The sequence below is a fragment of the Myxine glutinosa genome, chromosome 2, assembly GCF_964187855.1.
Source record: "Myxine glutinosa chromosome 2, kmMyxGlut1.1, whole genome shotgun sequence".
Lineage (NCBI taxonomy): Eukaryota > Metazoa > Chordata > Myxini > Myxiniformes > Myxinidae > Myxine > Myxine glutinosa.
In genome coordinates this window covers 203,044,271-203,070,554 of record NC_136262.1, presented here as the reverse complement: position 1 = coordinate 203,070,554, position 26,284 = coordinate 203,044,271, and the positions used below count along the sequence as shown (strand labels likewise).

Here is a 26,284-nt window from a genome sequence, read left to right as displayed (position 1 = left end):
GCACCGTGCCTGCGAAGGTTAGCAGTTTAATTAGTCGGATTGGGAATCAAACTTAGACTAGGCGGCTTAAAGTTGGACGACAGGTGACCTCTGAAAAACCACGTGACCAATGAGGGCTGACCAACCATTCCACCATTTCCTGCTCGCTGCTGGTCCAACCTGCAGCAGAAGGAACACTCCCGAATGCTCGCATACAATGCAAATTAGGCCTTGCGATGATCAATTAACAAAGTACCTGAGGCTTGCATTTCACGGCAGCTGCCTGTGGCCACCCCAGCAGTAACAGATCAGGAAGGGGTGGTCCAATGATGCGACGTGATCAGCATGATACTTTTGCTTTCACCGCTAAGGTGGAATTTTTTATGAATGGGTGACCAGTTGTCGTCGGCTGGATGAATACCAAATGGAAGTCTTGGCAAAAATTAATAACTACCATACGCCCGTCAAGCTAACTGGCCGAACATGCTCTATACTCATCCTTTGTGATGAAGGTCTTCCACCGGTACCATATCGAAGACGGTGGAAGTATGAGGAGCCGATTACATTGGGAATCAAACCCAAAGTGTGTACACACACCACTGATGCAGCACCCTTGTACAATTTGAGCAGGAATTTGGCTCCAAGGGTGTGAGGATCATGGGGGCAGCGGCGCGCAATGGACTCTCCAAAGGCGCCGTGGGATTTTCAACATCCATCAAGTAACGCGAACAAAGGAGGCAGCCAGCTTAATGTCCGCAACCACACCACGTCACAATCACTGATGCAGCACGGTGACTGCGAAGCATCATGAGTTTGTCATCCCGTCTGGAATTTAACCTGGGACCGGATGAGAGAATGGAGAACCCGACAGTTAAAACCCCAAAGTCAGAGGAGAGGGTGGAAGAAGAAGAAGGACACTTCTCAAGCTCGACGCTGACTCAAAAGCGGTGTACGTAACAAGCACACCATCCACAATTAGAATGTGCCGTTAAGCGGGCACCCTGCCATGTAATGCAGATTGCCCAGTGAAAAAGCTGCCCAGTAATCAGGGGAGGAGAAATTAATGGTGAGGACGGACTCAATGTTCCGATAATTGCAATGAGACCGCTAAATGCCTCGATGAGCGATCGAGACCAACACCGCTTAATCAAAACACAGTGGTCTATAAACAGCTGTGACAACCATCCCACCATCCCGAGTCCTTGCTGGAGTCATGCGGTAGTTGCGAGATAAAGGGAAAAAAACAAAAACAAATCCACCTTCATTTGCATCTCATTAACAGCTCCTCCATTAGATGACAGGTTGATGCACAACCTTCATTAGTACACGAGCGGAGTAACAAGTACGAAGGAGAAAAGGTAGCGTCAGTACTTTGCTTCCAGTAATGAACGTCGAAGGAGGTCAGCGTTTTCTAAGCGAATAAACAGCCGTATATTTATTACATACACGGGAATGGAGGAGGCGATGTGCGTGGTTCGGACCAGTGGGTACTTTTTTTTCTTTTCTTTTTTGTGTTTAAATTCGGATACATTTTTATTAATGACGAGCAGGGGGAGATTGCAAAGAGGATAAAGTTTTCACCATGAAGTATTACCATGTACCATGACAGCAGCAGCAGCAACCACACCTTATCAAAAAAATAATTTACGTGTTTCACTTCATTTTATATCCTTATTGAGATTCAGTTAGACATGCAATATGTTTGTGAAGGACAACATGCTGTCTTTTGATTAAACCCACAAGCGAAGCAACGCAACGAGTCTTGCATGCTCGTCCTTCAATGAAACAAAAGCTAATCATCAAACTGCCAGTATGTCACCGAGCAAATGTGTCATCGAGCTTCAGGCAAGTCCATGAAGGACCAGTTATGAACAGTCACAATGTCTATTTGTGGGGATTTAAGAGTAAGATTTGTATATGCCTGGCGTTTATCTTCTTCTTTAGTCGATTCTCCTCAGGCAGACAAGTTGTAAATCTGAAAATTATACAAAACGTTTTCTTTCCTCATCGAAAAGTCTATAGATGTCAATATGCCAGCAGGATGGCCTATACTCCAGGGCTATAGATGTCAATATGCCAGCAGGATGGCCTATACTCCAGGGCTATAGATGTCAATATGCTAGCAGGATGGCCTATACTCCACAGCTATAGATGTCAATATGCCAGCAGGATGGCCTATACTCCAGGGCTATAGATGTCAATATGCCAGCAGGATGGCCTATACTCCAGAGCTATAGATGTCAATATGCCAGCAGGATGGCCTATACTCCACAGCTATAGATGTCAATATGCCAGCAGGATGGCCTATACTCCACAGCTATAGATGTCAATATGCTAGCAGGATGGCCTATACTCCACAGCTATAGATGTCAATATGCCAGCAGGATGGCCGATACTCCACAGCTATAGATGTCAATATGCCAGCAGGATGGCCTATACTCCAGGGCTATAGATGTCAATATGCCAGCAGGATGGCCTATACTCCAGGGCTATAGATGTCAATATGCCAGCAGGATGGCCTATACTCCAGAGCTATAGATGTCAATATGCCAGCGGGGTGGCCTATACTCCAGAGGTATAGATGTATGCCAGCAGGATGGCCTATACTCCAGAGGTATAGATGTATGCCAGCAGGATGGCCGATACTCCAGAGGTATAGATGTATGCCAGCAGGATGGCCTATACTCCAGAGGTATAGATGTATGCCAGCAGGATGGCCTATACTCCAGAGGTATAGATGTATGCCAGCAGGATGGCCTATACTCCAGAGGTATAGATGTATGCCAGCAGGATGGCCTATACTCCAGAGCTATGCACTACTTTCCTCAAAGCTGTCTATCTTGAGTTTAAATCCAGACCCAGCTGGAAACTGTCATCCTGTTGTTAAGCAGGCACGTGTGCGCCATCCCGATCATGGCCGTTAAAATGGGTGTCCTATCTGTCAGCATTAGTATGTGGACGTTGAAGATCCCACGCTGGCCTTCATGAAAAGTAGCTGAGCTATCACCGGCTCTATGAACAAATTTCATATTCTTGACCGAACTACTGCTGGGAAGGCAATGGCAAATCAGCCAATACAACCCTTGCCAAGAATCTCCTTCAAAAGCACCAATGATCTGTAAAAACTATCCTACCATAACTGCACAGGTAATATATAGATGGCCCCTACAAGGATTATAAAGGTTAAAAAAAAAAATCAGAAAAATCAGGGTGACTGAGAAAGGGCAAAGTAGACGAAACAACAAATTATTCTGCAATTGCCAACAACACCTGGCTGCCAAGGCCAAGACGAAAATGTACGAGACCGAGTCGACATGGGCTTGCGCTGGTTGTTCACAACTCGCACAGCAGGACAAAGAGCAGTGGGAAAAAGATAAAGAGACCAAACATGGCAGCTCACACTGGCTAGCAGCGCTGAGAGGGCTGAGCCAATTACAGAACGTGGCCTCCAAAGCAATGATTGATACGAGCAGTTATACGAGCCCGGCCTTGATCAATATTTCATCTTGAGCCGGCCTGAAAGATCGCTCTGTGGCATGCTTTGTTTACCGCGACGCCGTACGGCATCGAGACCGTTGTTGCTTAATTGCTTCGTACTTGGCCAATGGCGATGCTGTCAAAAGACACCACGGGGCTCGATAATCCATGAACCGACACGTCGGCACCCATCGTCCCACAGCAAGCGATGGGCCTTCACCTGCACACCGGCTTTGCGCGGGTGAAGATAAAGAGGGGGAGATGGAAAGAGAGGAGGATAAATTGGCTCCAAGTAACCTTGAGCACATGGAAAACAAACCGGATTTGGTAAGAATAGAGTGGAAATCGATGAGAATCGAAATGGAAATTGCAGGAAGAGAGAAGTCGATGTGGGTGAGTATGAAAGGTAATCGAAGCAAACACGGGCAAGTGTGATGGGAAAAGGTTTGAAAGAAAGTAACACTTGCAGTTAACACAAAAATAAAAGTGAATATAAATAGACTTCGATAGTATGAGTTGGAGGGAGTGGGGAGAGAGAGAAAGATAACAGAGTAGGGAAAAGAGAGAGGGAAGCACATGAGGAGAGGGGATGGCAGTGAACGAAGGGCGGTGAGGCGAAAAACGCCAGGAGAGGGGAGGCGAGGGAATCACTCGAAGCAAGGGGAGGTGAGGGCATCATGCAAGTACAATGAAGGCGAGGACGAGACACTAGGGGAGAGGTGAGGGCGTCGAGGGAGGGGAGGTGAGGATGGCACGAGAGGGGAGGCAAGGGCGTCAGGGGAGGCGAGGGAGTCACGTGAGGAGAGGGGAGGCGATGGCGTCACGCGAGGAGAGGGGAGGGGAGGCGATGGCGTCACACGAGGAGAGGAGAGGGTGTCACGAGAGGAGAGGGGAGGCAAGGGCCTCACGGGAGGAGAGGGGAGGCGAGGACATCACGAGAAGGGAGAGGAGGGCGAGGGCATCACAAGAGGGGAGGGGAGGGGAGGCGAGGGTGTTACGCGAAGAGAAGAGAGGGTTGAGGCGATGGCGTCACACGAGGAGAGGATAGGGCGTCACGAGAGGAGAGGGGAGGCAAGGGCGTCACGAGAGGAGGGGAGGCAAGGACCTCACGGGAGGAGAGGGGAGGTGAGGGCATCACGAGAGGGGAGGGGAGGCGAGGGCAGCACTATTGGGGAGGGGAGGCGAGGGTGTCACGCGAAGAGAGGCAAGGACAGCACGCGAAGAGAGGCAAGGACAGCAGGCGAAGAGAGGCAAGGCCAGCACGCGAAGAGAGGCAAGGACAGCACGCGAAGAGAGGCAAGGACAGCACGCGAAGAGAGGCAAGGACAGCAGGCGAAGAGAGGCAAGGCCAGCACGCAAAGAGAGGCAAGGACAGCACGCAAAGAGAGGCAAGGACAGCACGCAAAGAGAGGCAAGGGCAGCACGCAAAGAGAGGAGAGAGAGAGAGACAGACAGGGTGCGAGAGAGAGAGAGATACAGACAGGGTGCGAGAGACGGAGAGAGACGGAGAGGAGCAGGGGGCGACGGAGAGGCGCAGGCTGGCGACGGAGAGGCGCAGGTTGGCGACGGAGAGGCGCAGGTTGGCGACGGAGAGGCGCAGGTTGGCGACGGAGAGGCGCAGGTTGGCGACGGAGAGGCGCAGGTTGGCGACGGAGAGGCGCAGGTTGGCGACGGAGAGGCGCAGGTTGGCGACGGAGAGGCGCAGGTTGGCGACGGAGAGGCGCAGGTTGGCGACGGAGAGGCGCAGGTTGGCGACGGAGAGGCGCAGGTTGGCGACGGAGAGGCGCAGGTTGGCGACGGAGAGGCGCAGGTTGGCGACGGAGAGGCGCAGGTTGGCGACGGAGAGGCGCAGGTTGGCGACGGAGAGGCGCAGGTTGGCGACGGAGAGGCGCAGGTTGGCGACGGAGAGGCGCAGGTTGGCGACGGAGAGGCGCACGGGGCGACGGAGAGGCGCAGGGCGCGACGGAGAGGCGCAGGGGGCGACGGAGAGGCGCAGGGGGCGACGGGGAGGCGCACGGGTCGACGGAGAGGCGCAGGGGGCGACGGAGAGGCGCAGGGGGCGACGGCGAGGCGCAGGGGGCGACGGAGAGAGTCGCAGGGGGCGACGGAGAGAGTCGCAGGGGGCGACGGAGAGAGTCGCAGGGGGCGACGGAGAGAGTCGCAGGGGGCGACGGAGAGAGTCGCAGGGGGCGACGGAGAGAGTCGCAGGGGGCGACGGAGAGAGTCGCAGGGGGCGACGGAGAGAGGCGCAGGGGGCGACGGAGAGGCGACGGAGAGGCGCAGGGGTCGACGGAGAGGGGCAGGGTCGACGGAGAGGGGCAGGGTCGACGGAGAGGGGCAGGGGTCGACGGAGAGGGGCAGGGGTCGACGGAGAGGGGCAGGGGTCGACGGAGAGGGGCAGGGGTCGACGGAGAGGGGCAGGGGTCGACGGAGAGGGGCAGGGGTCGACGGAGAGGCGCCGGGGTCGACGGAGAGGCGCAGGAGAGTCGCAGAGGGCGACGGAGAGTCGCAGAGGGCGACGGAGAGTCGCAGCGGGCGACGGAGAGTCGCAGAGGGCGACGGAGAGTCGCAGAGGGCGACGGAGAGTCCCAGCGGGCGACGGAGAGTCGCAGAGGGCGACGGAGAGTCGCAGAGGGCGACGGAGAGTCGCAGAGGGCGACGGAGAGTCGCAGCGGGCGACGGAGAGTCGCAGAGGGCGACGGACAGTCGCAGAGGGCGACGGACAGTCGCAGAGGGCGACGGAGAGTCGCAGAGGGCGACGGAGAGTCGCAGAGGGCGACGGAGAGTCGCAGCGGGCGACGGAGAGTCGCAGAGGGCGACGGAGAGTCGCAGAGGGCGACGGAGAGTCGCAGAGGGCGACGGAGAGTCGCAGCGGGCGACGGAGAGTCGCAGCGGGCGACGGAGAGTCGCAGAGGGCGACGGAGAGTCGCAGAGGGCGACGGAGAGTCGCAGCGGGCGACGGAGAGTCGCAGCGGGCGACGGAGAGTCGCAGCGGGCGACGGAGAGTCACCGAGGGCGAGGCACAGAGGGGGAGGCACAGAGGGCGAGGGGAGGCACAGAGGGCGAGAGACACACACACACACACACACACACACACAGAGTGTGCGAGAGAGAGGGAGGGAGATGGACAAAGAGTGAGGAGAAGAAGAAAAATAGAATAGATAAGGCAGAGAAAATATGAGGAAAATATGATACAAGACGAGGAGGGAGGAGAAGAGGATCGATATAAAGATGAAGAAGTACAGGGTGGCCTGGCCTCAGTCACTTTACCCCTCACCTGCTAAATTTCTCACACTTCTGTCTCCCGCTCCGTAGTATGCGTCAAGATGGACTCACTGACTTGGGACAAAAATTACTGAAAGTACTGACATAATAATACCTGTATATTAGAAGAGTTTAAGAATGAATGCTTTACTGAGGAGGGGAAAGCGACTTTCAGGCCACCCTTTAGATTGCCATGCTAAACGAGATGGGAACCTCAATCATGAAACCAAGAAAAAAAAATAAGGCAACAGCAGTGGGGTAAAATAGGACTCTATGATAAACCATCAATCTCAAATCATTCGAACACAGCCCTGAGACAGGTGTGACAGTGGGCGGCCCTCATGACGCGATTAGCGGTCGCCACCATGCCTGGCACGGCCCTGGCAGCCGTAGCTTTGCACTGAAGGCCCCATTACCGCGTAATAAGAAAAAAGATGGATGAGCCCTTTCATGCCTGCACTGCTAATGCAATTCTGCAGCGCGCCGGGCCCGCGTTAAATAAGAACAGAAGAATGGGCCCCGCGCGCCTAATCACATATTCCTTCAATTAATCTCAGCACAAGCTATGACATAAGGCTTGCTCCAATTCAGCAGATTAATACCTTAATAAGATTTGGGGAGGAGCGCCAAAAGGAAATGGATGACATCGGCATTTCGAAGACGAAGCTTCCCATGCCCTCCACCCAACCCTGGAAATAATGGACCGCGATGGTCCCTAATGGAAATGACACTCGCCGTGATATGAAGGTGAAAGCTTGCATTATGGACTATGAATATTACAGGGCTACACTTTGCTTTCATAGACTGCGGCAATGACAGAATGATTAAACTGTAATAAGCAAGATTATTAGCTATTTTTCCCTTGCTCTCCCATATCCCATGGCAATAAATTTCGAAGCTCGCACACTCTATAGCATCCTGACAGGCCATGAAGCCACCACGCCTTGCCTTTTGCGTGCCGAATGTTAAAAAAAGCCGTCATTTTAGCCGCAGAGATTGAATGGCCTTCGCCACACTGGTCTCATCACCACATGCTGCGTGCGACCCAACGACGTCACATTTTTACGATTTGCATCCAATGGGCCTTCTTATTACCACTTGAACGCAGGTCTGTGGCACGGCCTTTATATGCACCAGGACCGAAAGAGCGGGAAAGCCAAGTGGCTGATGCCAGAGGCAACCAGCATCGGCAAGTGTATACGCGCATCAACGGCAATGACTCCTCGCAAAATGGCACCTCTCGGCAAATGCCTGCTAAAAGGCAAAAAGAAACCTCGCCTTTTAGAGTTCCGCAAATTGGATCCTAATTCGGATTTGCGTCACTTCAGGCCATACCTCAAGTAGCAAGCGCAAAAATGAATATCGTGCAATATTCCCATGAAAGCGTTTGGAATGCAAGATGGTGTTAATGGCCACACATTTGCTCAGGGAAAATAAGAGAGAGAAATGGGCCTAGAGGTAGTAATGACCCACCACCCCAACAATCACCAACCACTACCACCACCACCAAGAACTCTCAAGGCATCGCTACATGCATTTGTGCTTTTGCTCACAATGCTACACCGAGACATTGTATATTTACCACAATTTCACTGGCCCAGCCATACACTTCAGTTGCATGAGTAATACGTGCTGGAAGTGACACAAAGTCAGCAAATTGAGGGACTCTGAGGGGTGAGGGGAGCACGGGGAGTGATGAAAATAACCAAGCAACAACAAAATACCCATTCATGAAGTACATTTCTGACAATGCTCATTTGAAATCAAACTCAGAATATTGGCTTTGATTATCAATTGTGGAGTCAAAAAGATGTGGTTCGACAGAATAAAGGTTTTTCAGCACCTCTAGGTGGGGTTTTTTTTTTTTTGTATCCAGGATCGAGGCTCGTGAAAGAGCTAACATTTATCACACAAAAAATCAAACAGACACACAAAACATATAATAAGGGTAGTGGTAGACAAGATGGGGAGAGAAGGGGAAGCACACAAACAACATTTGAGAGCAGGGACATCGGGAGATTTGTGGGAGGGAGAGGGCTTGGGGGGAGGTGGCGTGGAAAGGGGGAACCAATATATATATATATATATAATAACTTCCAATTCCTCATTACCGTTAGTGTAGCTGCACGGCGAGAATCAACTTCCTATCATGAAATTATGTTGATAACTTGGCCATGTGTTTACATGCCTCATACTTTTATAGTCAAGGTTATATATTTTTGGGGCCTGATCGGTGTATAGTCTCCTGGATACTGCACACTGTAAATCTGACTGCCTTTAATCTGCTCCAGTGGCTCCCAAGAGGCCCAAAAGACTCAGAAAGTCAAACTGCCCTGCCTGCGGTCAGATGAGTACAATCCCACGGGTGTTTTCTGCCTCCACGGACCCAAAAGAAAGGCACAGCCTATCAACCAAAATGAAGTGGAAAGGAAAATGGTTCAGGGTCCATCCACCTTATAAAATCCCATCAACTTCAAGGTCCCAAACCCCCCACCGTTTTATTTATCCCACATTGCCCGATGAACTTGCACTTCATATGGATGGAGGCTATAAGCTCAGACTCTCATCGCCACCCACCCCAAACTTCAATCACCCCCTCCTCCCTCAACACAATCGATTTGTGCCACGCGGTGGCCGAGAACTTGGAGTTACGTACGGGCCGCCATCGGCAAAGTGGCCTGGGTGCTGTTCCAGACGAGCGCACTGCTCGTCAAAAGGCGTCGCGCCGGGTTGAGAGCGCGCCAGCACAGATTGGTCGATTTCAATTAAGGGCGAGTGCTCTCTGCAATGCTTTAAGGGCCAATCACAATCCATCAGCGGGAGGGGAATGGAGTGGAAAGAAGCGGTTTTGGGACAGACCATCACCGCAGGGCTGGGAAAGTGGAAAGTCAAAAGCAGAAGCGAAAAATATAAATAAAACCAAAAATATAATACGACTTCTACAAAAAAAAAAAAAGTTTGCTTTTGCCGAGGGGAAAATGTGTTTAGGAAGCTTTGTCCGATCGATTAATCATGGAAGGTCATCCATCGATTATCAGTTGCCAAACTTTTCCTATCGATAACGGCAAGCCGAGAGAGCATTATTGGTAGTCGTTTCATTCGCAACGAAATCGCAGGAATATCATGCAGTCAATTGGGATATCTGTGATCATTGGTTATTTTGCTCACGCACGCAGTGTGAGCAGGGTCCATGTCCGTTGGGTGGCGTTTAGGCCCAGGTTTTACGGCAGCAACAGTCGATAGCACCGCTCGTGTTTGGGGTTGTGCAGTAAACATCTTTAACCGGAGCCATCGGTCACGAGCCCAGATTGCACACGCAGATCGATCGTATCCACTGCAGAGCCAACTTTTCTTGGCACGCTTTCATCAATTAGTACTCCTTACAGTATTTGCCGGCAGACTTTTAAAAATGTTGATACTAATAATTTGTCGTTGCCACAGACTTCTATTTTTCAAGAGCATCCTATTTCAAAAAGGCAATTACTTTTCCGTGTAAGGAATGGATTAACATGCCGCTAGGTGGCTTCATTTGTCGCTCAGTGTCAACAATTAATGTGCAACAGCAAAAGAGCTTAATCAATCCAATGACTCGAGGCCAAGGATTCCAAAGATCGATAAGGAAATGAATTTGTGGTGATGTTCTTTGTCTGCCAATCCTGTCAGTGGTCTGAAACGACTCAGCCTACAACTGACACCAAAACCCTCCCACTCCCCCACCACTCCCACCTCCCCCCGCCAACCTCCAATATAAAAAGGAGCAGAAAACTGATTAGATTGAAGTTACAATCACGGCATGTGACTTTTACACTCAGATCATCGTCAGGCAACAACTACATGCTCAAAACACTATTTATGCCACGATACTACGGTAACAGTACGACTTGTTAAACGGCTTTCCCAAGAAAGCTGAAATGCCATCGATCCAGCTGGACCTTAAAGGCAAACTAAACGCAGCCTTCATTACTACCATATTTTGTTTAACATACTCCCCTCACTCAAATACCCACCAAACTTGCTTATAAATATTTTGGAGGCATAAAACAAATAACGAGACCACGAAATCACTACGACTGCCACAAAAACGGTGGAAGCACTTGCAGATGCGACGTACAATTACCAGCAGCCGGCCAGTTCAGTTATCTGTTGTTGAACACGACAGAACAGCAATGGAATTTCTGCTGGAATTAAACTATATCCATTTGAAGTGGAATACAGTCAAGCAGAATGGCAGTGTATGAACCCTGTATCAAGGTTCTGATTGAAGTGACAGAGTTTGAGGAGTGAGAAGAGTCTGAATGCATTGAATAGGTATGCCGACTGTACAGGAGCGTATGTGTGCTACCGTCGATATTTGGACACACCAAAGTGTGACAGAATGCGAATTTTTAAAGTGGATTGGCAGACCTTACTTGCAAGTCGCAACCCTCACCAAACGTCTTTTCCAGCCACACTACCGGTCAAAAGTTTTAGGACACCTCAATTTTTCCGGTTTTTATTGAAATTTAAGCAATTCAAGTCCAGTGAATAACCTGAAATGGTACAAAGGTAAGCAGGACAGACAGACAGACCATTATAACCCTTAAAAGTGTCGGTCTTTCCTTTAGAGAAATTGCAAATAAAGCCAAGGTGTCAGTGAGTACAGTTTCCTCCACCATCAAAAGGCACTTGGAAACTGGAGGAAACTCTGAAAGGAAGAGGTCTGGCAGACCCAAAGCCACAACAGAATCAGAAGGCAAGTTTCTGAGAGTCAACAGCTTGCGTGATAGGCGGCTCACATGACAACAGCTTGAAGCACAGCTTAACACTGGTCGAAGTAAGCAAGTCTCAGTTTCAACTGTGAAGAGAAGACTTCGAGCTGCAGGTTTGACAGGTCGAGTGGCAGTAAGAAAGCCATTGCTAAGATGGCAAAATAAGAAAAAGAGGCTTGCCTGGGCCATGAAGCTCCGCCAGTGGACTACTGAAGACTGGAAGGTCTTATGGACCAATGAATCAAAATTTGAAATCTTTGGTTCATCACGCAGGGCTTTTGTACGCCGTCGAGTAGGCGACAGGATGGTTCCTCAGTGTGCGACACCAACTGTCAAACATGGAGGAGGAAGCGTGATGGTCTGGGGCTCTTTTGCTGGATCCAGAGTCGGCGACTTGCACAGAGTGACTGGCACCCTGAACCAAAAGGGCTACCACAGCATTTTGCAGCGCCATGCAATACCCTCTGGTATACGCCTCGTTGGTCAGGGGTTCATCCTACAGCAAGATAATGACCCTAAACACACCTCCAGGCTATGGCAAAACTACCTTCGAGGAAAAGAACAAGACGGTAGGCTTCAAATCATGGAATGGCCAGCACAGTCTCCAGACTTAAACCCCATCGATCGAACTGGTTTGGGAGGAACTGGACAGAAGGGTGAAAGCAAAGCAACCTACAAGTGCAACACATTTGTGGGAACTTCTGCAACAGTGTTGGGAAGAACTTCCCGAACAATATTTGATTTCCATTGTAGAAAGAATGCCACGAGTGTGTTCGGCGGTTATATCTGCAAAAGGTGGCTACTTTGCTGAGTCAAAAATTTAAATTAAATTTTGTTAAACAAAATGATTCTATGATTTCCTTTTTATCTCCAATTGTTTATTTGTTCTATGCTTAATTTCAGAGTACATTGAGACATTAAACTGCATAAATTTTAATAAAAATTGGAAAAATTGAGGTGTTCTAAAACTTTTGACCAGTAGTGTATGTTGTAATAATTGTGCTTTTTTTATCCAGTTTAGACCTAAGAGTGAATGCACAGTAAAACAAAGTTTTTCAGAAGCGCTTTTACAGTGCCCTCATTTTTCTGGCAATCACAAATTCTGGGACCGTGCAGCAACAAATTCTCCTATTGTACAGTTAACCTCTATTTGGTGACCAAGTTGACACGACATAAAACACAGATCGCTTAAACGACGCCAGCGAAACTGCCAGGATCGAATGGCTTTTCGGACAAGGTTCAAACAAGGTTAATTGTACAATGAAGCAATGCCGATCTGGTTTTAGGCCACAAGATAAAGTTGCCAACAACTTTGGGTAGTTGGCAAAGTCACGTGTAATAAACTTGGAGAGATTCCGGAAAATCCAAACAGTGTCATGATTTATGCTCCTGTAGCTTTTGCAATTGCTCTGTTTTAATGAAGGCAAACGTTTTTGTTTTTTTAATAACCAATGCATTTCAGATGAAACGAGACAGATCTACATAAGCTTCAAGCAAATGTATCAACCTGTTGATGCAGAAAGAAAATTTCCCATGTTCTGGTCGCTTTGTGGCTGAATCCAACAACGAACGATAATGCACGACGAGGCACAAAATACCGTGCGCCACAGGAATTGCACTAGTGTACAGTGTTTGTGCATTCTTGGGTCCTATAGATGTTACCTAAATACATGAGTGCGGTAGTTTGCTGTTCATCGGATGGAAAATAAACCTGAGGACCCATCTGCATGCACAGGTTGGCGGTACATGCCAATGATGCCACACCATACAGCCACACCATACAACAACAACAACAACAACAACAACAACAACAACAACAACAACAACAACATGCATTTTAAGGCCATGTTCCCTGCTAGAGCGGGGGTTAGCCTTGCGGTCCCCATGACAATCTTCTCCATTTTGCCCTATTTTCTGCATCTCTCCTTGTTAACCCCCTTGCCCGCATTTCTTCTTCCACCATCTTTAGCCAAGTCTTTCTCGGTCTTCCCCGTCCTCTACTTCCTTCTACATTAACTTCCATCACTCTTCTCAACCAGTCACTTTCATCCTTCCTCAATACATGACCAAACCATCTCAACCTGTTCCTCTTCACAGCATCAATCACAGGCAATATTCCCATCATCTTTCGCAATTCATCATTTGTCTTCCTCTCTCTCAACGATACTCCGCACATCCATCGAACCATTCGCATTTCCACCCTTTCCAGCCTTCGTTGCTGCTCTACGTTCATTACCCATGTCTCGCTCCCATAAATCATAACACTTCTCACACATGCAGCATACACCTTTCCCTTCAGCTTCAGCGACACTCTCCTCCTCATCAGCACGCCACTCAGTTCCCGAAACTTCTTCCATGCACATCTCACTCGAGCAACCGTTGCCGAGTCTGATCCACCTTCTCCATTCAGCATGTCTCCGAGGTAGCAAAATGTTTTCACACCTTCCAGCTTCACGCCGTCTCCAAGATCCAACTCAACATTTCCTCCATCTGCAGCTCCTTCTGTGCACACCTTACATTTGAATGTAGCTGCCACACTGGTTAATGACCCTCTCAGACCACTACATTTTTGATGAACCCACTCAGCACACATTGTACATTGAATGGAGTTCACTCCGACACCCTTCCTGCACACAGCACACGGCCACTTCCCAGTTCTTTCCACCTCACCGCATGCTTTACCACTTGCCATCACCTTTGTCTTTCCGATATTCACCTTCAGACCTTTTGTCTCCATACATTCCTTCCACTTGTTCATCTTTTCCTTCAGTCCATCCATACTTTCCGCAATCAACACCAGATCATCTGCATACAACAACTCCCACGGTAAACCCTCCTTTACGGTCTGACCCAGCACCTCCATCACAGCTACAAATAGTAGTGAACTTAGTACCGACCCCTGATGCACTCCCACCTTCACCTCAAACTCACCACTGTTCCCGTCCTTCGTCCTTACAGCTGTGCGTGCTCTTTTGTACATTGCCATCACTACTCTGATCAACCATTCCTCCACTCCTAACTTCCTCAATGCCCATGTCAATACTTTGCGTGGAACCCTATCGAATGCTTTCTCCAGATCAACAAACCCAAAAAACAACTTCTTCCTCTTATCCATGTACTTCTCCTGCAACTGCCTCACAATGAAAAGCGCATCTGTCGTTCCTCTTCCTGGCATAAATCCAAACTGCATTTCGTCGATCTTCACTTTCTTCCTTATCCTCCTCTCCAACACCCTTTCCAATACCTTCATTCCATGCTCCAATAACTTTATCGCCCGGTACGAGCCACACTCCAGAGGGTCACCTTTCCCCTTGTATAGAGGGACGAGGGTACTCAGTTCCCAATCCACTGGAATGCGGCCTTCTTTCACCACCAGATTACAGATCTCTGTCATTCTCTTCACACCCCAACTTCCTGCTGCCTTCAACATATCTCCCACACCTCCCGTCGGCCCTCCCGCTTTTCCACTCTTCATTGCTTTTATCGCTTCCTCAACTTCCTTCTCAGTTATCTTCTCTGCCGGTCCTAAAACTGGGTTACTCTCTATGTTGCCATCCCATTCATTCTCTGTATTCAACAGCATTTCCATATATCTTTTCCATCTTCCTTTAATTCCATCTGGGTCGACAACGATTTGTCCCACTTCATCCTTCAAGCAACTCACCCCCATCACATCACACCTCTCTTTCGCTATGTGCTTTGCAATCCTGAATACTGCTTTCTGACCCTCTTCTGAATCCAAGCGTTCTCCGAACATTTTCCTACATGCCTCCTGCGCCTTTGCTACCTCTTTCTTTGCAGCCTTCCTGGCTGCCTTATAACTTTCATGCTCTGCTGTTTCTGCTCCCGTACCCTTCGCCTTCTGCCACTCTTTGAACTTCTTCCTCTTCTCGTCAATCCTCTTTCCAACCTCAACATCCCACCACCATGTTTCCGAGTGCCTCGGTGGTCCTTTTGTCCATCCACATACCTCACCAACGGCTCCCAACAGACTAGCTTTCATTGACATCCAACCACTTTCAAGCTCAACCACATCATCCTCTACCCTACTCAGCCTCTCTTTTAATGCCTCCCTTACTGTCACCTCTTTCAACCTCCACACCTTCATTCTCGGTTGGTACTTCACCCGCCGAGCTCTCCTCGCACCTTTCACCCTTATGTCGCAGACAACCAAGTGGTGCTGTGAAACAGCCTCCTCCCCCGGGATCACCTTTGTGTCCCGGAGGTGCCCCCTATCTCGCCGACGCACCATCAGGTAGTCAACGGTTGTCGTCGACCCACCTGACGTGTATGTAACAAGCTTATTGTCCTCTTTCTGGAACTGAGTATTACAAATCAACAAATCAGCTCCATCAGCAAACTCCAAAATCCTTTCACCTTCTCCATTTCTCACACCATATCCGTAACCCCCATGAACTCCCTCAAAACCATCCATACTCCTTCCCACATGTCTATTCAGGTCTCCTCCCACCACAACAACTTCCTCATCTTTCACGTTTTCCATCAGCTTCTCTATCGCACACCAGAACTTGTCCTTCTCTTCATCGCTTCGACCAACCTGCGGAGCATATCCCGAGATGACGTTCACCAAGAGCTTTCCAATCATCATTTTCACCATCATCAACCTATCACTCACTCTAGTCACACTCACCACACTGTCTACAAACTCCTCAGAAAACAGGACACCAACACCATTCACGCCCTCCGGGCACCCTTGCCACACAAACTTGTATTTCTGTCCCTGCCTACCCTTCACCATTCTCACACCACTTCCCTTCCATCTCGTCTCTTGCACACAACATATGTCCACTCTTCTTCTGACCAATACTTCCACCACTTCTCCTGATCTCCCTGTCATTGTCCCCACATTCCATGTCCCAAACCTCAGAAACCGATCTCCACTTCGGGCTGCACCCTGCCCATATGTAGTTGTAATTGTCATGGTTCTCTTTTTGAGGCAATGTTTTTATGGCCGGATGCCCTTCCTGACGCCAACCCTCTTAGTCGTCTCTTACGACACGCAGGGATACGGTGTACCTATTCTGACCAGGGTACACACTGGGAAACGTTTAAAACATGTAAATTCTGGGGGGGGGGGGGGGGGGGCGTGAGCATCACGGCTGCGGTTTAAACATATTCCAATAATATCCAAACAGAACGATGAAAAAACAATCCGGGAAAAGTCTCCAAGCGAGAACGTGGATTTGAGAAAGAAGGAGCAGAGGCGGAAGAAAACGAGATACAGGGGGCGGGGCACAAGCTGAGACGAGGAGGAGAGCGAACAAGCACGTGTCCGGGAGGAGAGAAAGAATCAATATAGAATTCTTTGTCTCAGGATGTGAGGTGAGGGGGAGAAAACAAAATAAAAGAAACAAGCAATACAGCGAAGGAAATAACCCAAACCGACAAAACACCGACGGGGGGAGGGAAGCCCCAAGTCACCAGACCGCGCACGAGGTACGACCCAGAAAACGATTAACTACACACAAGTTTGCACGAACCACAAACCAACACCAACTAGAAACACACAATAACACGTACACAGCAAAATAACCAGTGGAAATTTGACAAAGACAAGAACGGGAAAACACTCAAGCTTCGATGCCGTGGAGAGCTCGAAGCACGCCTCACTCGCCCGAGGAACCGGAAGTCAACTAACCACTAACCAATGATGCCACACCATCTTCAATGAAAATTACCGGTAGGCGAATTATTGCCGGTATCCTGGCCAGATTTTAAAATCATGTTATACCCTACAGGGGGAGGGGGGCACTGCATCACGAGCACAGTCGGGCTCCCAGCAATGACGCAAACCAGCAGCCACATGCTGCACACGAAATAAATTAATGAATGATGTTCATAATCAAACGTTTATACAGTGTCCTCCAAAAGTATTGGAACAGTGAAGTCAAATTTGTTATTATTGCTATCTCGTGAATAAATTTGGATTTGAGATCAAAAGGTGAATATGAGGTAAGAGTACAGAAGGTTAGCTTTTATTTTTTGGTATTTCTATGTATATATATGTTTTATCACTGCAGAGCAACAGCACTTTTTATGTTCAGTCCCATGATTTTAGATAAGCACAAGTGTTGGAACAGATTAAATACAAGTAAATTAAAGTAGTTGCATAGTTAGGATTTGGTTGCATATCCCTTGTACACAATAACGGCTTGTGACCCATCGATATCACCAAGCTCTTGGTGCTGTATCTTCTGATGAGATGCTTTGCGAAGCCTTTGCTGCAGCCATTTTCAGTTGTCATTTGTTTTCGGGGGTTTCTGATATTAGTCTCCCCTTCAGTAAGTAGCATGCATGCTCCATTGGATTTAAATCAGGAGAATGACTTCTCTAAAACCTTCCACTATTTCCCCTGATGTGTTGGCAGTCCTTGCGTGTGTTGGCAGTGTATTTTGGGTCATCGTCTTGCTGCATGATGAAGCGTCGCCCAATGAGTTTGGAGACATTTTCTTGTAGATAGGCAGACAACATGTTTCTAAACACTTCCAAATTCAATTCTGCTGCTGCCATCATTAGTTACATCATCAATAAAGATGAGTGAGCCAGTTCCAGAGGCAGCCATGTAAGCACCCATGACATGACATGACCTCCACCCTGCTTCACAGATGAGGTAGTATTTCCTGGGGATCTGCAGTTCCTTCATTTCTCCACACTTTCACCTTTCCATCATTTTGATAAAGGTTTATCTTGGTCTCATCTGTCCATTAAACTTAGTTCCAGAATTCTACTGGCTCACCTCTGTACTTATTGGCAAATTCTAATCTGGCCTTTCTATTTTTTGTGCTGAGAGGTTTGCATCTTGCAGTGTAGCCTTTGTAATTCTGCTGTCAAATTCTTCTGCAAATGGTAGATTGTGATGCTTTCACTCGTTCACTCTGGAGGTTGTTGGTGATGTCACTGACAGTTGTTTTCGGGTTTGTTTGTTTTTTTACAGCTCCGATTTCACAGCAGAGTCATCAACTGCAGTTGTTTTCCTTGGCTGACCTGGCCATTGTCTATTGCTAAGTACTAGGGCATTGCCCGTACGTGGGTGCCCGTTCCTTGCCAAAAAAAAAAAAAAAACGCTACCCGTACGCTCTACCCCGCCCGTACGCCCGTAAACAAAAAATAACAACGCTCTTCGCTTCCGCCCTTCGCTCTGACTGAATTGGGAGAAATAATGCGCATAAGAAATCGAATTACGTACCGTAATGGCGGTCAGCTCGTAACGCGCACACTGTCCGGAAGTTCGCATATCGCATATCTATCTATCTATCTATTAATGCCCATTTATTCAATTATCGCCAACGTATTTTGGCTTTTTGCAATTTAATCGCAAGGAAAAGTAGAAAGAGAAGAGGGAAAAAAAGAAAAGCCTTGCCTTGCTGCAAACAGCTGCTGCAAACAACAACAACATGGAAGGCTGCACTGTCCGGAAGTTGGCATATCGCAGTTACGATTATTTTAGTGTTAATGGCCAATTATTCAATTAGCGCCAACGTATTTTGGCTGTTTGCAATTTAATCGCAAGGAAAAGTAGAAAGAGAAGAGGGAAAAAAAGAAAAGCCTTGCATTAACGCATTAACGCTTGCATTGCATTAACGGTTCGGCACACGTGATAGCTCGCTGCTCTCTGATTGGTTGAAGCGTTTTTTGGACATAGCTCGGTAGGTACTTGTCCGATTAATTTCAAACCTTGAAAAGGCACATCCTCGGGTCCCCAGCAATATACCTGGCAAGTTTCAAGTATATCGGACCCGTGGTTGTCGAGAAACAGCGGTCACAGACACACAGACAGACACACAGAGATTGCTGGAATTATAGATAGATGCTCGTGGTTTCGTTCTCTGTTAAGTTATTCCAAATTTTGGAATGTTACAATGGAAAAATAAAATGGGGGAAACATACCAACCTTTTCACTTCGACCAACCTTGAGGCAAAGAAAACCCAAGATATCTACAAAATCTGACATTTTAGATGGCCTTGCAATAGACCATAATGCACAAAAATAAACATCAAAGTAGTTATGTTCCAGTATCAGTTGATGACTCACAATCAAAGGTTGTATTATTCACAGGAATTACGTACTTGAGGTCATGGTGAATTCTAAAGGAATTACTTGAGGTATTTTTCTTTTTAATAATAGCTATGATAACCATTTCATGATAATTCAGATGCGAGCAGAGTTTATAATAGCATCCGCTGTGTGATAATGGGTTGTCAGGATAGCAACGAGGTATGATTCTTGCCTTTCAATAGTCTCGTCTAAGTTGTGTTCCTCACCCAAGTACAACTGTAAACACTGCTGGCAGAGCACGTATATTTAATGGATGTCCTTCGCAGGGGACATTAAGCCGCCTGTTCCATTGGATAGCTCATGTTAAAGATCCCACTGTGTCTTTCAACAAAATGAAATACCATAATAATTATCGCGTTCATTTTCCAGGACAGCACCGATAGTTCATGCGGTAGTATGCTTGCGATTCAACTGTTTAGTCTTTCTTCGATCCTTCACAAGGTCAGCTTTAAGTGCTGTGGAGATGCAGCAAATGTGGAGATGCAGCATCAAAGAGCACACTCCATCTGGCTGTCCTTCCGATTGCGACTTGGATACCCCGTATACGTTAAGGATGTGGACACCAAGGATTCTATGCTATCTTTCAAAAAAGATCAAGTAGGAGAACTAGAGTGTGGGTGTGGCACACACATTGCGGGCCACGTGGCCTCCTTTAGCACCTAAAGTTTCCTTTTATAATCCAATAGTCAGAAGTCATTTTGAGACAGCTTCTGACATTCATAGTTTTACATCAAATAATTTACCCCAAACGCCCTGAGGAAGGGTCTAAAATGATCAACAGACGTTGCCATAAAAACAACTTAATACCCATGTCATTAGAGATCAGAGGAAAATTGGGAGGGGTGATTGCAAAACAACCCAGTAATACTACAACATAAGCATATACTTAGCTTACATATAAACATGAAAAACTGCACATTTCACACAAAAAGGGCAGATTACAAAGATATCACCTTCAGGAACCTGACGTAATAGCCGTTGGCGATGGCCCTGGTCAACATGGCACTGTGCATACCTGTTGAACGAGGTACCCAGAGCAAGAAGCTCGTGAGGCTGCTACGATAGAAAACGGTGCGACAAAGAGCTGCTGACAAGCAAAGACGTCTCTTCTTGGAGTCAGGTTGAACAGGGTAAATGACCAATTGGATGGCTGACAGGATGGCCTAGACCTAGAGGTACGCACATTCGCCTCAGAGTTGTCTAGATTGGGTTTGAATCCCAACCTAGCCATAAACTATCATCCCGGTGTTTCACAGGCATAGTGATTAATCAATGTGTGTGATTCATCATCAATGTGTGCCATCCTTCGGATGGACGTTAACCTGGAGGTCTCGTCTGCCAGTGTTAGATGGTGGACATTAATGATCCCACGGTGTTCCTTGCGAAGAGTAAGCGAGATATCGCCAGCACCGAGGGCAAGTTCTACATTACTGTTTGAACCAGCAGAGGGCATTACATCAGCAGCACAGTCGCACCCTCAGCCAATGATGCTAACCCACAGCCTCGCCCTCTCATACGAACGAAAAATAACCGATTGGACATTTGGACCGAGTGATGGGTTTTTACCAATTGATGGCCAATTAATGATCGCAATTTATGTTTGGGTAACTTGGTTAGTCTAACCGAGCTGCATGAGCTCGGTTAGACTCAAATGTGAAATTTATTTGTTGATCTGCATCATACACCCATACATCATTTGATGCCAGCAAGAACAGTGCAGTGTCCAACATAGTCCTTTGGAGCAGACACGAAGTGAGAAATCTTGCCCAAAAATCTCAGAAAAGTATTCCATGGTATCCATCATAACATAAGCCTTTTGGTCAGCTAACTGAACATGATGACAGCATGGAAAACTGAACGTAGAAGCAAAAACATACTGGGTGAGCCAGCAAGGAGAAAGACCTGAAGGTCATGATGGGTGGGGCAAGAACAAAACTCACCAATAGCTGTCTAAATGGAGGCAGACAAGCTCGTCGTGCCGGTACAAATGGGCTCTTGAGAGGTCGGCTGTCCGGCACGTTGCCTGCGCAGCTAGAGGACCGTTGAATTCTGCAGAGAAACATCTCGGATAAGCACTTCATTTTGGAGGACAAGTGACCGTGCACATAATCACAACTCGATTTGTGTTACCAAAGGAGTCTTGCCATATTTACAAATTACTGCACAACGTTCTATTCCAGTAGTTTTCCGACATTCTAGTCCAACGTTCTATTCTTTAAGTTGGTGTTTTAAAATAATTAAAGGAGGCAAATCCATCAGGGGGTGGAGAAGATTAATTTGGTTATTTAAGATGTTTTCTTTTCAAAAAAATATATATATATTTTAAACAACCAAATTAATCTTCTCCACCCCCTGATGGATTTGCCTCCTCCACCCCCTGATTTTTTTTTTTTCTCCCGGTGTGCGCCCCGGTTTAGAATAGGTACACCGTATCCCTGCGCATCGTAAGAGGCGACTAAGGGTTGGCGCCAGGAAGGGCATCCGGCCATAAAAACATTGCCTCAAACAAGGAACCATGATTGTCATGGGACCCGCAAGGCTAACCCCCGCTCTAGCGGGGAAAATGGCCTTAAAACGATCATTCATTCATTCATATTATTCATTGTTCTAGGTGGAGGGCTTACAGCCTACCTTCAGACTGTACAATTCGATCCAAGCCTCTTGTTTGAGAAAATTCTTTTATTCTTTGCTCTTCATCTGTTTAATGGACAAAGTATGTATTTTTACTCTTTTCGACACAATATAAACGACCAAATATATATTTTTATATCTTTAAACATTCGTTCTTCCAAAGATATTACAGAACACTCACTTTGCTGCAAGCCCGGGACGAGCTTGAACACGATCTCTTGCATGACCCGGTCCAACTTGAGGTTTATGAGTGGTTGTGTTTCGTGTATTTTAACATTGCACATGGGACAGTGTTTGCTGGTTTGCAAGTATTTCACAATGCAGCTCTTGCAAACTGTTGAAAGAGTAAGCACACGCAAGCAGGTGTCCAGCAAGTTTGATGGCCTGCAAAACAATCACGTCTAAGTGCATAATTAAAGCCAAAACCTCAACCATGAGGTGACGCTGAGAGACGAGACTTTTCCGGTCCTGCGACATATGAAGCCCATTGAAAGACAAGAAGGGTGAGTTAAGAGAGGAAGGAGAAACAAGCAAACTATAAAGAAATGGCTTCCGAATACTGAACACGACGAGAGCAACAACAAACCAGAATGTGTCATGCTAAATTCTCCAAGCTTCCCCCGTCTCTACATTAAAGACCATCACGAACCCTCCAGTTTAAGTCTGCAATCGACAGACTTCGAGCAGAGGAGCAGTCTTTGAAGTTCCTCGGACAAATAATGTGCTTCGGCTGATCACATATCCAAGCTGGTTTCCTCGGTTGTTATTGAACAGAAGTGAGATTGACTCGATTACAAAATTGATTAAATTTGTGTTAAGCAATGACAGAACGTTGTAGTAAGCAAAGGTGGATACGAGCCATTCAAAAATAAATAAATAAATAAATAAAACTCGCTCGGTCCTCCAACCTTCCCAGAAACTCCAGAATGCACGCGAGTCTTCCAGTAACCCCTTTCTGGTTAAACTTCCAAAATCCTGTCTGACTGCACACCTCAACTCTGATTCCTCGCTTCTCCAGTCTATGGGACCGCCTTCTTGGGGTTGTTCCGTCTCACTCTTCCCCTCGGACTTCAAGGAAGCAGTACACCGCAATCTCTTGCCATATGCAATTCTGCCCTATAATCTGTTTTATTACCCCCATTAACCTAACCATCTGACTTACGAGTTTCAGTGTTTCCTTCCCTCCTCCTTTTCCTGTGTTGTTCATTACCCTGGCATTTGGCCCACTGTCAGTTCTACCTTGCTCTCCTGAGCCTTGCCCCTGTAAAGAACAAAAACCCAAAATAAGAGTACTCGGTAGTCAATGTAACATACTATGTTGCCTCTTGCTATGGTAGATCATGGTGGTTGTTCAGATGCGAAAGAAACATGCATGTTGAAGTTTAAATGACATTTATATCGATTTTTATTTTTTTTCAAAGCGATTCGAAGCCACTTTAAAGTTCAATCTAACTCTTCCTCATTATGTAGTTCCTTGAAATGCAACACATTTTAACGTTAAGTTGAGCTCACGATGTTGGGATCCCGGGTCCAAGTACCGTACGTATAGTCGTATATGATGATTAATTTGTACATCGTTTACCAAAGTCTATCCATGTACTAACTCTTCGTTGAGCTCAGGTTGGTTCAAAACTTTTCCTTTCCCACTGCAGAATGATTGAAAAAAACTAAAGTCTGTTGTTCACTTACATTTTAAAAAGTGTCTTATTTAATTACCATCTTTTACAAGTAAAATAAACAAGTTCAAAGATAATTTTGTAAGGCACATGTAGAGATCTCCAACGACCGTCACATGGACCACCAACCAAAAGGTGGCAGCGGAGCAATGATCACGTAGATTGTACCAAGTTCAGACACCAGCCATGGACAGCTCCGGTTCTGACTTGATTGACAACATGAAACGAGCGGACAATATAAAAACATTGGGTAAAGCAATGGGTTCACTTTGCCCGTCTCCGTCTGTCTATATGTCTGTCTGTCTGTCCACAAACACCAGTTTATGATCGAGGAACAACTTCATTTCAGTCAAATGGTATATTTCTAATATGAATAGGAAAACGAATCTGTAGTTTAGCAGTACTTTGTCTCTATTTGTTCCGATCGTGCAGACATGCACAGAGAGTGAGATAATAGTTGTCCTCTGTCTGACAGTCAAACAAAATTTAAAAACATTCCAAATACGAAAGTTAGTGTTTTTTTAGCGACGACAGAAAGGACACAAACAACAGGCACGAAGAACTAAAGTAATGTGGTATATCTGTTAAATGAGGCGGTGTAAAAGACGCAGCATCAATGGCGGTAAACTTTTTTTTTTCCCCTACAGCCTTCAAAATCTTTATTTCAATCGAATAATACACTCGAACATCGTACAGCACAAATCACCTTTTTGGCAATAATCAAAAACCTTACGTTTGGCAGAACTTGGACAATAGATTACGGCATTTTAGATCATCTCGACCAATCAAATTTGCCGCTCTCAGACCCCGCCCATGTCCCTTTTTCTCAAGACTGAGCCGGGCGGGGTAAAGTGTTCCATGAACTCAAGTTTTCATTGTAAACAAAGTTTTCAAAATTTGGATAAAACTTCAGTTTGCCGACATTAACCGACATTTCATTTAGTCATCTTCGTTGTACTTTTCGAAATAGAGGTTTTAACCAAAATATTTACTATCAAGTCCCGGATTGCGTGGAACACAGAGACCGTCCTGACGGCTCCGGATGGAAATCGAAACAAAATGGAAATAATAAGCAAACGAAGCTGTTAGAGGTTTGCAAACGACAGTGGTTGGTTGGGTCAGAGTCAGACTCGGGGAGGATGAAGAGATTATTCTCTTTAAACATTTCCCGCCACGAATCCAATACGGACACGAGGGAACGAATGAAAAGGTAACCCCGAACTCACAGGTGTGCAGGCATTCTGTGATCGTCGTGGCATCGACAAAGTAACCTGCGCACAATATGCACACGATGTGCTCATTCAGATCCTCGATCTTAACCCGAACTTCTTCCTGTACGCAGAACACAGCACGGACGAGATCATTAAGATGCCGCACGGACACAAAGCACCACCCATCGACGGACTCGCGGCACGGGCGACGGACAACACGGAGCAACTTGCACTTGAGGGGACATGGCGACCGGCGCGACACCACAGGAAGACCGACAACGGCTCGTCAGGCCTCGTTCGTGAGAGGCCGCATTGCAGGCGGCGGGAACGACTCACTGGGAGTGGGAGAAGGCAGTGTGGCGTTGTGATAACGCACCTCGTTACGCAGGGGGTCAAGCCTGTATACAGCCTGCAGCTGGTTCCGCAGTCGCATCGCGTTCGCGAGCGGCGCATTGGCCGCCATGCTGGGCGCCAGAGCCCGGGCCTCGGGTGCTTCGTGCTCACATCTCCGCTTCCAGCCGTCTTCCTTCGCTCCTCTACGATGTTTATAATCTACACGGCTTAACCTCCAAGTATCACCGTCCCTTAATTGCGAAACACAATTACACGTAAAAGAATAAATATATAATTTTAAACGGGGAAATTGCTTATTATGATGACGCCTTCTACACCGCCTAAGCGGTCTCACGAATAATGTAGCAAAGTTTTCATTATATCAACGCCGTTTTTAAAAATATCAACCGCTTATTATTATCAATATTATTACTTATATTATCAATATTATTACTTATTGCTAGGTGGCTAACACCAAAAAAAACCGTTCACATTGTGATACAAGCATAACATTTGGCAGTGATGGGCTTACACGGAGGTGTTCTTAAGTAGTAGTCTGGGATCCGAGACCTCAAAATTTGATTTTGAAGTGACACCCCTGCTATAAAATGTTTGACCCCTAGATCATGTCTGTGGGGGTGTTAGCCACCAGAAAAGTGACCTTAGCAAGGTAGTTTGGATTGCGCGAATTCTGTAGGGACATTTTTTAACTTGGGGCGTCAACTGTAAAAAAGCAAGAAATTTAGGGGTAGGGGAAATTCAATTGACCATATATCCCATAATACAAGGGGTGAGTGCAACAAATTACCACTCATTCTTTTTGTTATAAAGTTGGCTTTTATATGAAACATGATTCAACGTGATTGGACCATCCATGAGGTCAGCAGA

General features: G+C 47.1%; 1 protein-coding gene across 5 annotated transcripts in view; it reads right to left on the bottom strand.

The window, feature by feature from the left end:
• The window catches only part of PCGF1 (polycomb group ring finger 1), a 43,568-nt gene extending 17,875 nt beyond the window's left edge, over positions 1-25,693 (bottom strand). For 3 of the 5 annotated variants that reach the window (XM_078772185.1, XM_078772187.1, XM_078772186.1), the window contains exons 1-5: positions 25,440-25,652; positions 25,079-25,184; positions 22,358-22,510; positions 22,177-22,242; positions 21,486-21,594 (exon numbers count right to left, since the gene is read on the bottom strand). In XM_078772185.1, coding sequence (XP_078628311.1) covers positions 21,486-21,594; positions 22,177-22,242; positions 22,358-22,510; positions 25,079-25,184; positions 25,440-25,526 — 521 coding nt within the window. In that variant the 5' untranslated portion in view covers positions 25,527-25,652. Of the gene's footprint in view, positions 1-21,485; positions 21,595-22,176; positions 22,243-22,357; positions 22,561-25,078; positions 25,185-25,439 lie in introns of all 5 variants that reach the window. The other 2 variants (XM_068126872.2, XM_068126873.2) reach the window with 2 other exon arrangements.
• Positions 25,694-26,284: the final 591 nt, after the last annotated feature.